Below are 18081 nucleotides of genomic sequence, written 5' to 3'. Positions count from 1 at the left end.
TGAACGCATTTTTCCCTTCCATCAACTAACTACTCCTGCATCCCTTTCTCCATCTTCATCTTTACTCTCTCCTTATCCCATACAATCTACCTCATTACACTCTACTCCTCCTTCCGAAATTCTTCCCAACTCCACATCGGACATTCCTTCTCCACCTTCCTCACTGATCCCACGTTCTCCCATTTCTCCAATTCCCACCTTCCCTGCTGAATTATCACCAAATCTACCTTCACCTTCCACATTTTCTCCTCCCCTCCTTCGCAGATCCACTCGTGCCAGAACAGCTCTTCATTATTTACATGACTTTCATTGCCAACAGGCCAGCTTCATTTCATCCAACCAACCATTGGACATGGCAGCCCCTCACCCAGGTATTTCTTTCCCTCTGTCTTCTTCCATTTCTTATGCACGATTATCACCTTCTTTTGCTTTATTTTCTTCTTCCATTTCTTCACAACAAGACCCTCAATCTTTCACTCAAGCTGCCAAGGACCCTGACTGGTGCAAAGCAATGGAAGCTGAAATCGCGGCCTTAGAACTCAACAACACCTGCGTTCTCACAGATTTGCCTCTTGGAAAATCTCAAATTGATTGTAAATATGTATATAAAAGCAAATACAACTCTGATGGTACTCTTGAAAGGAAGAAAGCACGCTTAGTTGCTCGAGGTTTTACTCAGCAAGAGGGTGTGGACTATCATGAAACCTTCTCTCCCGTTGCCAAAATTGTTACAGTTCGCACTCTGCTTGCCTTGGCTACCATTAAAGGATGGCATTTGCAGCAATTTGACGTTAACAATGCCTTCATTCATGGTGACTTACATGAAGAAATATATATGAAGAAGCCCTCGGGATACACTAAAGGTCACCCAGGCCAGGTTTGCCGACTCCTCAAAAGTCTTTATGGCCTTAAACAGGCCTCCCGACAATGGTATGAAAAATTTTCTCAATCTTTAATAAGTTTTGGTTTCCAACAATCCAAGGCTGATTATAGCCTTTTTACTTGTCTAACTACTACTGGTTTCATAGCTCTTCTTGTCTATGTCGATGACATAATCGTTGCTAGCAGCTCCCTTACCTCCATTTCCCTTCTCCGTAATTTTTTAAACAACCATTTCCGTATCAAAGATCTTCGTCCCCTACGGTATTTCTTAGGCATTGAAGTGGCTTGATCCCCCAAAGGAATTTTTCTCTGCCAACGCAAATACACATTGGATATTTTAGCTGACACTGGACATCTTGCTTCCAAACCCCTTAAACTTCCAAAGGATCAGAACCAAAAATTATCCAAATCCTCTGGCCTTCCCTTGTCCAATCCCACTCCTTATCGCCAACTCATTGGTCGTTTGCTTTACCTTACCATCACCAGACCTGACATTAGCTATCCAATTCAAGTCCTCAGTTAATTTATGGATCGCCCTTCCACTACTCACCTTGCTGCAGCACACAAAGTGCTTCGCTACCTCAAGCAAGCACCTGGCCAAGGCATCCTCTTGTCTGCAGCTTCTTCTATTCAGCTCATTGGTTATTTTGATTCAGAATGGGCTTCTTGCCCAAACTCTCGCAAGTCCGTCACTGGTTTTTGTGTGTTTATGGGACACTCTCTCATCTCCTGGCAGTCGAAGAAACAAACTGTGGTTTCCCGATCCTCTGCTAAGGCTAAATACCGGGCCATGGCCTCCATCTCCACTGAACTCACATGGCTCCGACATTTATTGGACGACCTTTCCATCCCTCACCCTCAACCAGCTAAGTTATTTTGTGACAATCAAGCTGCTTTACACATTGCTGCGAACCCAGTGTTTCACGAACGGACAAAACACATTGAAGTGGATTGTCATCTTATTCGGGACAATATTCAAGCTGGTACTCTCCGGATTGCTCACGTTTCTACTCGGTTGCAGGTTGCAGACATGTTTACTAAGTCTTTACCATCTCACTTACTCTACTTACATCTTTCCAAGTTGGGAGTAGTTGACATCTACTCTCCATCTTGCGGGGGGGGGGGGGGTATCAGAGCAGTCCCATGCCCATGCTGCAACTCAGCCATCTCCTACACCAGCTGGGTACACCTCATGTGATGCTAATTCATGGAATTTACACAATAGCCTCATCCACAGCTGAGGTGTCTTTGTATCATTTTGTAATTACTCAATTTGTTTTAACTTCTTGTTAGAATATTCTTTGGTTGTTGCATTCTGTTTTCCTTTTCCCTATATAAATAACCAAGCCCGTGTACAGTTTACACACATAGAAAATTAATACAATTTTCAGAGCCTTTTGCAGCAGCTTTGCTTTTTCCTTTTCTCTGTTTTTACACCTTCTGCAGCAGCTTTATCTTCTTCTTTTCTTACAGTTTTTGCTCGTGCAGGCATTTTTAAGAATGAAAAATGGATAGTCTTTTGTCATCTTTAGACTGTGATGAGTTTTCATGTATCTTTTCTGATATGGAAGGGTGATTCTATTCACTTTTTTTTTTTCTTTCTGTATTCGATCTCTTTTAAGAATCCAAGCTCCTTGCTTGTTGTCTTTAATAAAATTACCTTTGAAAAAACAATAGATAGTCTCTTGACCATTTGTGCACCATTCCTTGATTCACACCCCTTAAAAAGATGTAATTCATTACAGCCCGTCCCTTCTTGTTGGCCGGAAAGTCCCATCCCTGCCTCTATTTTGTGATGGAGGAGAAAATAACATCTATACCTAATAGTAGGTGAAGGGTTGCTTCGACCTAAAGGGCTTATCAATCCAAGACTTAATTAAGGTTAGGAGTAGAGAGGTGGGGGTGGCTAGTAAAGAGTCATAACCCTTAATATATTTCTTTCAACCTAGAAGGCAACCAATGTTGAATTTAATGGGGTGTTCTATCTTTGAGAGGACTCTTTGGACAGGTAAGACTTCTAATAATTCATCCCTTTTGTTGTTCCATCATTCTTGAGTTGAAGCCCCTAAGATGTTGTTGAGGGTCCTCTCTGGTAGTTTTTTTTTTTTTTTTTTTTCTGTATGTCACTATTTATGGATGCAAAGGTAAGGTTCGATTCTCGACATCAAGAATATCGAAAAAGATTTCATCTTTTATGTTTTACTAACTTAATGTTTGGGAATATAGATCTTGTGCTTTGAATTTGTATAAAACTCAATACAATAATTTTGTACTCCCATCTGTTCAAATTCCTAATATCTAAGCTCCCAAATGCAATAAGTGCATTTGGTACATAAAAAACTAATGAAATTGCATAGAGCGAAATCAAATGTGTAACTTGATTTTATTCATTTTATTTATTTAAATTTTTGTTTCATTTCATTGGATGTCATTGCATTCCATAAGTTAAAATTATAATATCATTTATTTCCTTTATTGATGTAAAAGATATAAAAAAAATAATAATAATTTATTTATTTTAAGAATTAGAAATTAAGAAAACTAAGGCCCGTTTGGTTGTGGAAAATATTTTTTTTTCACTTTTTAGATTTTCAACTAATTATATTTTTTTGGCCTTTTTTTTTTTTTTCAAGATTTTTCATATTGCAAAAGGTAGAAAATAAAGAGTTTGTTGTAATGATAAAATAATTTTTCAATTTTTATCTCTATATATTGAAATAATACAAAAAGTATAACTAGCTTGTTTTTTCAATTTTTCGAAAATTGTACAAGGTAACATTTGGGATCATGGATTTTGGAGTTTAAATTTAGGTTTGTATGGATTTAGAAGAAACTTTATACATAATCCATACAAATTAAAGTGTAAGATCCAAATGTCATGCTTTTATAGATCAAGTTAGAGTTAGAAATCTAAAAATAATAATAAAAAGATGCTTTCCAACTTCTGTATATAAATTTTGAAAATTGAAAAACAAGTGATACCTTTGTAATATTTGAAAAATTAGAAATGAAAAATAAAAGTATTTTCGCAAGAAAATGTTATTGTTCATTTTTTTTCATCCAAATATTGTAAAAATTAAAAATTTGTTCATTTTTTTTCATCCAAATATTGTAAAAATTAAAAATTATCCCACTGTTTTTGTAACTTCAAAAAAAGAAAAAAGAAAAAAATCAAAGCTATTTTTTTCAAAATTAAATTACTCCTAAATTTTTGAAATGCAGAAATTAATACATAACAAAACTAGTACTAATAAAGATGTGAAAGACGAAATGAAAAATTAATTCTTTTTTCTTTTCACCTCTCTGGGCTTATATGAAGGTTTTGGATCTTTCGAGTTGAACAATAAGTAGCAGTCTCCCTTAAGATTAAGTTTCATGTATGGTGCATTTGGTTTGGGTGGCTAAAGTTTATGATACTGCACTAAAGTGACTAGTATTAGACTAGTTAGGATAATTATCATATATAATGTTTGAATTATCATCAACAAAACAAAAGGCAAAGGATAATATAATCTTATCATTACTTCACTAATGATAGCCTATAGAGAGGAACCACCAAAACTCGAACCATAAAAATGGGTTAAGACTCCCGTTTTGTTAGTCCCATCCATACCTTTATTGCAACAAATATATGTTAAGAGTATTTATTTTAACCTAATCAAGGTAAGCCACCAAAATAAACGTACCCTTAGCACACATTATAGGTGCAATAAATTAAAATAGGTTATAAAATTTTTCAATTTGCATTCTTTGATCATTATATTCAAAAGTGTCTGACTATTTTACAAATTTCCATTAAAAAAAAAAATACAAGGTTCACTTTATGATTAATTTTGTAGACATAACTCCTATTACAACAACTCATGACTATCCGTAAATATCCATGGCTCTTGATTTTTTAATATTCATCACACATTTTCTATACATGCTTTGATCTCTCTCCCAACAATGTGTTGGTAAAAAAAAATTAAATTAAACTTGATTTTTTTTTGTTTGGCACAAGTTTTTTTTTTTTGAATTGGTTGATGGTCGGTGGATCTAAACCAATTCATGTATCTAGATAAACAGACCACATTAAACATTTTATTATTATTAGACGTCATAGCCCGTGGAGTATGTATGTGTGCCCCACAGCGGATATACAATTTAGAGTCAAAGGGGGGGCTGAATGGCTCTTTTTGCATATTTAAAATTTATCTACAAAATAAATGTCTTGACAAGATTGCAAGCAATTATATCACAATAGATAAAATAAAATCAAGCATAAGACATAAATAGAGGGTATAAGGAGAGAAAAGCTTAACATTGGTATTTAACGTGGTTTGATATCAAGCCTACGTTCATGCCTTAGCACAAAGCCAAGGATTTCGCAATCCACTAAGGATACTCCTTCACCGACGAAGAAGCCTTACAACTTGGGAACAAATTCCTACACTCAGGAACAAATCCCTACCGCGCTTACCAAGAGCCTTCACTTTGATTCACAAAGAACCTTAACCAACAATGGTTCACAAAGAACATTTTACAAGATGATGGATAATATAAAGCAATGCTCCTCACAATGAGCTAATATTAAATACAATCAAACCTCACACTACTCTCTCAAGGAATGATTCAAACAAGATAAGTTAGCAAGAGAGATTGAACACTTGGAATGAATAACTAAAATGCAAAGTGGTAGGTTTTGAATAAAATGATATTTTTCACTATGGACTTGTATAAATCACGAAAAACATGTCCAAACAAGCCTAATAGCTTTTACTTATAGCCAAAATACCCAACTAGATGTTATTGGACTGTTTGGAGCAATTCCTAAACAAAACTAGCCGTTTTTGCCCATTAGCGTCATTCTACCCGTTGGACTCGTCAACTAGTGCCCTTCACTCGTCAACTAGTGTTGACTAGTGACTTGTCGATGAATCCCCTGTTCTCATCAACGAGTGCCCTGAATCAGAAAAATTTATCAACATGAAAGTTGTGGGGACACCAAGATCGTCCTTTTTGGATTTTTCCAACAAAAGTTATGCCCTAAAAACCGAAGGGTGTCAGGAAATTTGATAGGTGCATAACTTAGATTTTAAACCCAACCAAAAAGTCTTTTAAACAATTAAAGCATTCTTGGACAAAAGTATATGAAATATATTAAGTCTAATAGAGTTTAATACTTATTCAAATGAGTTTCCCCTTGAGTATAAGATATCTTATTAATAAAAACACATTTGAAAATTCGTTTTGATATCTTATAAGCTTAGTATGTCCTTTATGAAAATATACTTGACTTTCTTGAAAGCTTAGGACATAAAATTCATTTTGACACAACCGAGACTAAGTATGAAAACGTTTATAAAACCAAGATGATGAAAACTTGTCCCTCTGAAAAACATACTTGAGTTTAGGATTCTTTTGACAGATTCTTTGAGTTAACTTTGAAAACCATGTATGTGAGTTTGTTGGTTTAGGTGAAATCTTATAAACTCATGTGTCCTAGTATGCATGCATTTGCTCAAATCTTGCTAAGAAATCATGTAAGAAAATAAACACAAAAGTTACAACATAAACTACCTCAAACACACACCCCCTTACATATAATACAACATTAAGCATCCTTGGATGTGCTTGAGTCCTTTCTGAGTACGTGTCCATTTGATCTTCCTATTCAAATGTCAATTCAGTCTGATCTTCGTCTCTGATCTTAGTACTTCATGAAATTGTCACTGAACCTATACTAAACTTCATCTGCAAAGATGGAAAACACTAGAAACCATATATAGGTTAATATCATCAAAATACAATAAATCATGATGGTGTAGCCATCAAGGCTAACATTCACCCGCTTTTTGATGATGTCTAACTTATTAAGAATCTACTTAATCTTTGTATTTGTATTTATACTTACTTTGACTTGATATGTAAAAATAAGCTAACCTAAAATCACTACTGTGTTGTTATCATCAAAATAAGACAATTAAGCGCACGTAACCTCTAAGGCTAACAATTGTATTTAACATTGTTAATATGTATAAGATTTCGTGAAAAGTTTGCAAAAAGCTATATATTGAAGTAGTTTTCACCAAGTGAAATCAAAGTTTCAAAGTGTTTATTATTGTATTTTATATTAATACAGGATTCATGAAAAGTCCATAAAAAGCTATATGCTAAAGTTATTTTCATTAAGAGAAATCAAAGTTTCAAAGTGTTTCTTACTTTCTCTAATGTAGTGAAAACTCGTATCAATATGTTTACTTTGATCATGAAACATGATATTTTTTTGTTAATACAATTGTTGATTTGCCATTCATATAGAGACATAAACTTCTACTAAGATCCTAAAAATTCGAGACTGCAGTTAAGATTTGAGGAAAATATGTGAACCTCCAATGAAGTTTTGTAATCCCATAAACCTTCGTATACTTTGATCTTTGGAACACTGACACTTGCTTTTTGAAAATGATGGTAAATTAACGAAAAAAGAATTAAAGTCTCTTTTGGATACAAAAAATATTAGGAAAAGGATATGAAAATATAGGGGAAATCTATTTTTTTTTTTTTTTTGTGTCTAATTATTAAGGAAAGTAAAAAAAAAATTCATAAAGAAAATGCAATTTTACACATGGTTTTTCTAAAGAAAGTCCTCGAGGCAAATGTACTCTCTCAAAAAAAATATTTTAAAAATATGTTACAAGATTTTTGAAATCTTAATTAAAAATGAAAAAAAAATGCCTTTATCTTTATACCAAATTTTTTTAAAAAATCAATGTATTTTACTTTTTATTTTAAGACTTTTTAAGAAGTGAATAAGTTCACTTAAGAAGTAGTCGGTTAGATACATAATATTCGTTGGGTCATACAATGCAAAATTAAGTTTAAAAAGTGTAATAAACAAAATTAAATAGAAAAAATATATCTTAAAATATTATAACGATATCTAAGAGCACCAACTATGTTTAAAAATATAGTAGTCATATAAATTTGTATAATTAAAACATTTTAAATTAATTAATCATTGATTAACTTTGAAAGCCATACATGATTAAAATAATAATTTTTTATTACGCAAACTTGACTTAGATAAGTGCGAGTGGTTAAAAAAATAATCACTCTTTAAAACCCAATTGAATAATAAAAATGTCAGGTTAAATTATTATTTTGATTATCATTCCGCGTCCGAATTATTCTGACTTGTTATAAATAAATAGATGAACGAATAAATACATGTGTCAATTTATCTTAAAATATATTTTTTCATAAAAAGGGAACGTGATGGAAAGTGAAATTTCATAGAAACACAAAATATAATTAAAAAATTAAGATGTATCCTCGGAACAATTGAAAATTTGAAAACAACCTATATATAAAAACCCTTGCTTAAACCCCTTCCAAGCAAAGCTAGCTCACTCTTGACTGAGAAATTGATATCTGGGCAAGGCGCCATGGACTCCGACTGCGCTATTCTCCAAAGCATCCGTCGATTTCTTCTCGAAGACGATGCCGACTTCCCCGAGAATTTTTCGGCGGGCAGTACCAGCGACACTCCGATGGGTTTGCTCGGCTTCGGCGGTACCAATGCAGCTCCGACATTGGAGAGCTCTGACTCCAACGCATGGGGTTCTGTCAATTCGGAGGCGAGTTTTCGGTTAGAGAATGTCGAACCGGCGGCGACATTGTGCCCGGCGCGTGGTTCTCCCTCGCCGTCAGAGAGGAGGCGGTACAGGGGAGTGAGGATGAGGCCCTGGGGGACTTACGCGGCTGAGATAAGGGATCCGGCGAAGAACGGCGACAGAGTGTGGCTGGGAACTTACCGGACGGCGGAGGACGCCGCCGTGGCCTACGACCGTGCCGCTTTCAGAATTCGAGGTTCACGCGCTTTGCTCAATTTCCCGCTCCTGATCGGCTCCTCCGACGTACCGGAGCCGGTGAGGCTGACTCCGAAGCGCCGGTCGCCGGATTTTTCATTGTCGCCGTCATCGTCTTCTTCGTCATCGTCGTCGTCTGCGTCTTCTTGGGGTAATGGTTCTCCAAAGCAGAGGAAGGTGGGAGTCGCAGCGTCATCAATGGAGTTGAGTAGTGTTAGTATTGATTGTAATGAAATCAAATTTACTGCTATGTAAGTTTCGTTAATGGAGGTTTAGGTGATTTGGTCCTTAGTCCTACTGTAAATATTTAGCCTTTCTAATGAAATATTTCATTTTCTATATTGTACAAAGTTCTTTCGGTATATTATAAAAAAATAAAAGAAATTATGTGTAGTAAAATTTGATATTAGTTTGTGACCATTTCAAATAAGACTATGTATGAGTTTATTTTTGATCTTAATATTGTTACGTAGATATATAATATTACGAACCATTTTCTAATCCTATGCAACTCAAATTTAACTTGTTAAATTGTTTAAGTAGTTCAACTTCGATTCAAATTTGAGTAGAATCAAATCAAATTGAGTTATTAAGTGTGTTGAGTTCGAGTAACTCGAAAGTAGACTCACACACTTAATTTTGATCCTTTAAAGCTATATAACAGGTAGTCCACAAGGATAAGAATTAAGGTTCATATAAAGTGAGTTCTTTTCATATGATCAAAATTTATGAGACAATAGGACACTATAATAGAGTAGTTATGATAATGAATTTATTTCATATGGTCAAGGTTTATGCGATAACACGAAACTAGATGATAATATATTAGTTATGATAGTTCTCCTAGCTCATGTTTGGATTTTGAAAAATAAAAGACATGCTAATCACTCAAAAACCAAAACACAATTAATAGAAGAATAATATAATAACAAAATAAAAAAGAAAAAATCTAGTCTTTTTATTCGTAGCCCATGGAAAGGGATCATTAAATTTTTATATTATATAAATGGGTTAAAATATTATAACTATGTCTAAGAGCACTAATTATGTTTTAAAATGATAAATTTATACAAATTTCTGCAGCTAAATCATTTTAAATTAGTTAATCATTGATTACCTTTGAAGCTATCCGAGATTCAAACAATCAATTTCTTAACTTGATTTCAATAATTGACATTGTAATTCCAAACATTTGAAGAAGTGACAAAACATAAAGCAAATAATAATAAGACAGATTATATTATTATTTTAATTTCATCCTGCGTGTGAATTATTATGTTTGTCAAAAAGGCATAAATAAATAAATAAATACACGTGCTGTTTATATATAAACATAATTTTTTCAAAAAGGGGAACGAGTTGATGGAAAGTGAAATTTCACAGAAACGCAAAATATAATAAAAAAGTTACGATGTAACCGCGGAACAATTGAGAATTTGAAAACAACCCCATATATAAACCCTGCTTAAACCCCTTCCAAGCAAGCTAGCTCACTCTACTACTGAGAAATTGAAATCCGGGCACAGCGCCATGGACTCCGACTTCGCCCTTCTCCAATCCATCCGCCGATTTCTTCTAGAGGACGATGACGATTTCCCGGAGAATTTAACTGCGAGCAGTGCAGGCGATGCTCCGATGAGCTCATTCGGTTTCGGCAGCACCATTGCCGCTCCAATATTGGAGAGCTCTGAATCTGACTCTTGGGGTTCTGTCAGTTCGGCGGTGAGTTCCCGGTTGGCGAATGCGGAACAGGCGACGACATTGCGCCCGGCGCGTGGAAGGGCACGTGGGTCACACGCGCCGCCGGAGAGGAGGCAGTATAGGGGAGTGAGGAGGAGGCCGTGGGGGACGTACGCGGCGGAGATAAGGGATCCGGCGAAGAACGGCGACAGAGTGTGGCTGGGCACTTATCGGACGGCGGAGGACGCCGCCCTGGCTTACGACCGAGCCGCTTTCAGAATTCGGGGCTCCCGTGCTTTGCTCAATTTTCCACTCCTGATAGGCTCCGATGCACCGGAGCTGGTGAGGGTGACCCCGAAGCGCCGGTCGTTGGATTCTTCATTGTCACCGTCGTCGTCTTCTTCATCTTCATCGCTTTCGCCTTCCTCTGGCAATGGGTCTCCGAAGCAGAGAAAGCTGGGAGTGGCAGAGTCATCAGTTGGCAAAGAAAGTACATTAATGGAGTCGAATTGTGTTTGCGTTGATTCTAGTGAAATCGCATTTGCAGAAGATGATGAGTTTAGTCAATGGTTGATTAATTGAATTTTAAGACATTTAATTATGATCCCCCCTTGATGTTTAGCTTTAGGATGGAGTTTGATTGATTGGGGTTTAATTAGGTGACTTAGTTCTCAATATTATTGTAAATATTCAACTTTCTTAGTAAAGGTATTCTATTTTTTACATTTTAGTAAGGCATTTGGTACATTTTTTCTTAAAAAAAACAAAAAACAAATAACAAGACCTTCGTTCATTTTATTGTAACTCATTTTATTCAATCGGCAAACTAAACAAAACTTTATTTATTTCCTTTGGTAACTAAAAAGTTGTAGAACAAATTTTTATGTTTTTATTTTTAAAAGTAAAAATTAAGAAAATTAAAAGTTGGTAAATAAACAAGCATAGTGCGTGCTAAAACTAGTTCTAGTTTGATAAAGAGGTACAATTGGGAGATAAACTTTTTTTGAACTTATATTAAGGTTTTGGGTTTTTGGGCTACATAATAGGAAGATCTCTCTTAAATTCTAAAATTCTAAAAGAGAAGTTCTTAAGGGTACATTTATTTGGGTTGATTAAATTTTATGGGACTTCAAGGAAATGAATAATATTAGGCTAGTTATTATAGTTACCCTATCTCATATTCAGACTACCATCAAAAGTCAGTTTTGGTGGATTCAAAAATCATGGTTAGGGGATCAAATTATGTGTATACAAAATTTATTGAGATTGTTTTGATATGTTTGTAAAGTATTATGACTTGATGATAACTATATATTCTATTAAAATGCAAGAATTAAAAAAAAAATTACTAACAGAATAACATGTAAATGCATATAAAAAATATTAAATACATGCCACTATGACTATGAGCATGGTATCCTATTATGTAAATTTTCTTTTATTTCATTGCAAGTATGGTTTTTATAAGATTAAAAATTGAAAAAAGAAAACACACTTGATTATAATTTTACGAAATAGGATAGTTAAAATAAGTTGAATTAATCTACCCACAAGAGGATAGATTACAAATTTTATTATTTTGACCAATTCCCAACATAATTTTAAAATAGTTTATATTTAAAAAAAAATCTAGGTGCTAACTCAAGGCAAAATTTACATATTTTTATGATGAATATTTTTGTTACCTTTTATTCTTTAATAACTTTCTTTTAAGAAGTCGCAAATCATTACATCCATATATATACCTATTTTATATACTTGTATTAGTAATTCTTAACTCTTTTGACTTAGATTTTTATACCATTAAGTAAGAAATTTTATGGCGTATATTTGCTTTTAACTTTATTTTTAATACTTTTAATATGTTCATACTATAACCTTTCCTTTTATTTTTTTAATATGATAATAACAATAAATCTAGTTATTAATTTTTTTAACTGTCATAAAAAAATTATTACTACCAAAAATCGAATGACTTTTGTTAAACTGTCCTTCCACCGAGACCACCTAAAAGGAATCAAACAAGAATGACTTAAAGGAATCGGGGTATACTCCGGGAATCACTCCAATGCCTAAGTTACAGGATGAGAGGTTCATATTGCAACAGTAAGTGAAGAGTGAATGAGAATGAGATGCTTAGCTCCTCGTGGGATCTTTTTTTAATAGTAGTGGAGGCAAACCCTCCTTCAACTTAGTATTTATAAGTGTGTTATTATATTATGTTTAGGGGTGTTATATATAACTTAAAGACAGTTATGTAAGATATCAATAATAGTTTTGTTACCGTATTGGAGGATTAAGGATAACTCAAGTGCGGTTATATGAGGTATCAATGGTGATTTTGTAACCGTATCCCTCGTATGTCTACTAATTTTGGGTGTATCAAATTTAAAAACATGTCATTACTTTTTACAAAAAAATGTACTTATATATGGTATAAAATAAAATAAAATAATAGTAATCTTACATATATATATATATATATATATATATTTATATATATTTAAACAATTATAAGATGGTAGTGAGTAGCTCGCCATAGCATGCATATGACGTGTGGAAGAAGAGTGAGGAAGAAAGAAATTCAAATAAAGGGAAACCAAGAAAATATATAAATAAATAAATGAATGTTCGAAAAACGAAAATGAACTTCACGTGCCCCTCTGGAAAAGTGATCCACGTTGTGCTTAAATTATATTAATCAATTAAAAATTATTGGCACTTAATTAATTGTATGTTAATTAGTTAACTGCGGTCGTCGCTGGAAGCAGAGCAGTTAGTAAGCATAGGATTCCTTACAAACGAGTAAAGAAAGAAATAAAAAATTAATTTGATGTTTAATATGTTAGAACAAAATTACCTTTCGGCGGCGACTTTGCAATGGGAGAATGTGGTGGCACTGGCTGCCTGAGCATGCACCAGGCGGCGCCGGTAAGAAAAAAGAGGCGGGAATTGATAGGATTTATCTCGCATCAATTGTGAAAGAGGCTAGCGGTCAATTATTAAATGTGAGGGAAAACCTCATTCCTTAAGTTAACTTTTGGGATTGAGAAGTTTTTGAATCACCTAAAACTAGTATCAAAGTCTAGTTCACCAACATTCTCCCTAATGTGCCTTGTCGGGAGAGATCTCGATATATGAGGGAGAGATTGTAAAGGTTTATCCCATATCAGTTGTGGTGGTCAGTTATTAAGTGTGAAGAAAAGTCTCACACCTTTAAGCTAACTTTTGGGGTTGAGAAGACCTTGGACCACCTAACAGAGTGAGGAAGATGTCGTGCGGAACATATGCAGTAGATATAAGGGACTCGATGAAGAATAGCTAGAAAATATGGCTGGGGACGTACAGGGCGGCGAAGGACGCTGCGTTGGCCTACGATCGAGTGGCTTCCAAAATTCGTGATTTGCGGGCTTTTCTCAATTTTCCTCATCTGATCGGCTCCGACATCCTAGACCCAGTCAGGGTGAAGACCACGCACTGGTCGCCGGCTTCTTCGTCGTCACTATCATCGTCATTGTCATCTTCTTCTAGCTCATTACATACACATTAAGTTTTCGAAGACATGGTGAAATTATGGTAGATTATATACGTAATGTGTGTGTTTAATTAATGGAAGCTCTATTCAATCATTTGGTCTTTTTTTTAGATATATTTTATCTATTTGATTTGGCGGTTGAAAGAGATTTAATATAATTTCATAATATTTTAATTTTAATTTCATATATATTTAAATTTATTTTTTTGAAAGCAAGAGTTGAAAATATTTAAAAATAAGAATTACATAAAAAAATTAGTATACGATTTTTAAATATTTATGTATATGAGTAGGCTCGCACGTAGAATTATATTCTTTATGATTGATAGTTTCCAATTATATGTGAAGGGATCATCCCTTCCAAGTTTTTTTTTTTTTTCGTAATATATGATTTTTACTTGTGGGAGTACAATTGCTAATTTAACATTTTAAAATTAGTGGTTCTAAATATATATATATATATATATATATATATATATATATAAAATAAACTAGTTAAACTTAAAAATTGAATATAAATATCTATTAACTATTTTTTTCAGAGTCCCAATATATATATATATATATATATATATATATATATATAATAAACTAGTTAAACTTAAAAATTGAATAGAAAAATCTATTAACTATTTTTTTCAGAGTCCCAGCAAGCAAAACCAAAATATAGAGGCAATAGATGTATGGGCTTTGCGTTTTGACTTTTAGACTTTTAAATTATCTTTCCCTTTCTCAGCGTTCGGACATCATATGACAAACTAATTCATTTTTAAAAAAATTTTGTGCCCACGACAATTTATTCTTAGATCATTTATTAAATTATTTATGATATTGAATAAAGATTTGTAAGAATTCCATGTGGATACATATGCACTTAATAGTGTTCGAATTTTTTATTAAATTTTTTGTTACATTTTTTATTATTTTGTGGGTGTGCATATACATATTCTTAAATAGGTCAATTTTAATTTACGATTATTGGTAACAGGCCATGAGGTTTGCTCTAGGATTTTGCTAATTTTTGCATCAAGAAACCATAACGAGAATAAGGGAGGTTAAGATGAAGTTCGACAAACATAGAAATATCTTATCACAAGACGACTGCCAATTCACGTGGTCGAAAGCTTTTTCTAAGTCTAACTTTCAAAGTAAGTCTTTCTGCTTTGTCTTCCTCCAAAAGTCAATGCATTCATTTGCCATTAAAGAAGTATCGAGGTTCTGTCTATTACTCACAAACACTAATTGATTATTGTTGTTATATGTGACTCATATTTTGAGTGGAACACATGTACAAAAGAAAGCATTGTAGAAAAACAGAGAACCTGGTTTGCAAAACTAAATCGTCAATGGTTTTACTCAGGTGTAGAAGAAACCATCGACGGTTTTGTAGTGTTATATCGACTATTTGGTATATTGTCGATGGTTTTGCTGGGTTACACAGCACTAGTTTTTGAATTTTGAATTGGGAAGTTAAATATGTTGGGTTTTGAGGGGAAAACCTCCGGGAGGATTATATATACATGTTGTATGTTGTAACTCTATGTCTTTGGACACAAGATAGTAAAAATTCCCAGTTGTTTGTTCCCATGGATATAGACATTACCGAATCATGCACGTAATTCTTCATGTCATTGTTTTATTGCTTTCATATAATCTGTGTGAATGTGTTATATTGTATATTTCATCATTAGTTGTTGCATTGTGTGATTTGATTTTTCCGTTGTGCATTTATTTGCACAACAAATTGGTATCGGGGCAATTGGTTTTCAATGGCTTTTGGGATGTTTTCTACAAAGTTTGATGTTGTTAAGTTCAAGGGAATAGGTAATTTCGGACTATGGTAGAAGCATTATGCGGAATTCAACCAGAAGGCATAGACGAAGCAAACTAGATGGAGTTGGAAGCAAAGGCTGTGGTGACTATCAAGCTTTGTCTGATTGATGATGTGTTGTATCACGTCATGGCTGAGGAATTTCTGGTGATTGTTTGGTAGAAACTGGAAAGTCGGTATATGTCCAAATCTTTAACAAACAAGTTGTATTTTAAGTAGAAATTGTATTGGCTTAAGATTGTAGAGCGTTCGGATTTAAATCAACACATCAATGTATTCAATCAGATTATAAGTGATTTGCTGTGGGTTGATGTGAAGTTCGAGGAGGAAGACAAGATGTTGATACTATGGAATTCCCTACCTGCATTTTATACGTATGAAAATCTTCTTACAACTCTAACATGGGGAAAAGAAACCCTAATTTAGAAGAGGTTATAAGCGCTTTGCTGGGTTTTCATCAAAGAAAGATAGCCAACGATGAGATTTCACATGCTGAAGGGCTTGTGATGAAAGGTAACCAGATATGTGGGAGAAGCAAGTTCCAAAGCAGCTCAAGTAATAATAAGTCTCGATGGCAATCCAAGAAAAAGAATGACATACAGTGTTTTAAGTGCAGGAAAAATAAGCACATAAAATTTAAGTGTCCGAAAGGAAGAAGGGGAATGCATAAAATCAAGAGAATGGGAAATGATACTTCAAGTAAAATTGTTGGAATAGGAAACATTAGAACTAAAATGTTTGATGGTATTGTGAGATCATTATGTGATGTTAGGCACATACTGCATCTACGATGATGAAGGGACAGAAATTAGCGAGAAATATCTATGCATTGTTGGGTACTACAGTTGTAGGTGAAGCTGCAGCTAAAGATTTTGAGTTAGATAATACTATTTTATGGCATATGCAATTAGTGCATATGGGTGAGTGTGGAATTGTGAAGCTTCATAAGAGAAATATTTTGAAGGGTGTCAAAACATGCATGCTGAATTTTTACAAGTATTGTGTTCTTGGGAAATAAAACAATGTGCGGTTCAAGACAGCCACACACAAGACATAGGGTATTCTTAACTACATTCATTCAGATGTTTGGGGGCTAACGAGGGTAGCATCCCGGGGTAGACATATGTACTTTGTGAGTTTTATCGATGATTACTCACGAAAGGTCTGGGTGTACTTCATACGACACAAGTCAGAGACGTTTGCTAATTTTAAATTGTAGAAAGCTGATGTGAAAAACCAAATCGGGAGGAGAATTAAATGCCTCAAGTCAGACAATAGAACTAAGTACGCTGATTCGAGGTTCATGAAGTTGTGCTAGTAGCATGGCATAAGAAGACATTTCATAGTACGCAAGACACCACAATAGAATGGTGTGGTAGAAAGGATGAATCGAACTCTAGCTGAAAGAGCTCGATGTGTTAGGTTGAATGCAGGGCTTGCAAAGAATTTCTAGGTCGATGCAATGAGTATGGCGTGATTTTTGGTAAACCGATCGACAAGGGCATCACTAGATGGGAAAGTTACAGTGGATATATAGACAGGTAATGCGGTAGACTACTCTAATTTGAAAGTGTTTGGATGTCTAGCCTATGTGCAAATTTCTAGTGAGGAGAGATCAAAACTTGATGTAAAGTCTAGATGGTGCATTTTTCTTGGGTATTAGAAAGGCATGGATACTACCAAAAATAAGGTTATTTGTGACGGTTTCAAACAGCATGTCACTTATAATAAAAAAATGTCGCTAATACTTATTAGTAATGGTTTTGTGATTATTAGTGACGATTTCAAATTAGTAGTTAAATTTGCGGTGACTAATACTTACTAGTAACGAATTCTAAAACCGTCACTAATGGTGTAGTATTAGTGATGGTTTTATTGCATCACTAATAGGGTACTACCGTCACTATAAATTTTAAATTTTCTTTGCTCAAAATCGTTACTAAAGCCCAAGTATTAGTAATGTTTCTCAAACTGTCACTAATAGTCAATTATTAGTGATGATTTTTAAACCGTCACTAATGTTCACAGGAGCAGCTATTAGTGACAATTTAAGAACCGTCACTAATAATGGACTATTAGTGATGGTTTGAGAAACGTCACTAATAATAGATTATTAACGTTACTAATAATAGATTATTAGTGATGGTTTGAGAAACATCACTAATAATGGACTATTAGTAACGGTTTGGAATCGTCACTAATACTGTGTAGCTAAACTATTAGTGATGGTTTGGAAACCGTCACTAATAGACGTAGAATTAATGACGGATTTTAAAACATTGATAGGCATAGAATTAGTG

General features: G+C 34.1%; 2 protein-coding genes across 2 annotated transcripts; both read left to right on the top strand.

Moving 5' to 3' along the window:
- Positions 1 to 8233: 8233 nt before the first annotated feature.
- LOC131166152 (ethylene-responsive transcription factor 2-like) lies at positions 8234 to 9074 on the top strand. The gene has a single exon (XM_058124465.1). It carries the CDS (start codon positions 8313 to 8315, stop codon positions 8988 to 8990), a length of 678 nt encoding a protein of 225 aa, XP_057980448.1. The 5' UTR covers positions 8234 to 8312; the 3' UTR covers positions 8991 to 9074.
- A 1149-nt stretch (positions 9075 to 10223) lies between these two features.
- LOC131166223 (ethylene-responsive transcription factor 2-like) lies at positions 10224 to 11136 on the top strand. The gene has a single exon (XM_058124572.1). The coding sequence runs from the start codon at positions 10266 to 10268 to the stop codon at positions 10995 to 10997; it is 732 nt and encodes a 243-aa protein (XP_057980555.1). The 5' UTR covers positions 10224 to 10265; the 3' UTR covers positions 10998 to 11136.
- The last annotated feature ends 6945 nt before the right edge of the window (positions 11137 to 18081 follow it).

This window comes from Malania oleifera, chromosome 10 (genome assembly GCF_029873635.1).
Source record: "Malania oleifera isolate guangnan ecotype guangnan chromosome 10, ASM2987363v1, whole genome shotgun sequence".
In the NCBI taxonomy this organism is placed as follows: Eukaryota; Viridiplantae; Streptophyta; class Magnoliopsida; order Santalales; family Ximeniaceae; genus Malania; species Malania oleifera.
This window is presented reverse-complemented; position numbering and strand designations above follow the sequence as displayed.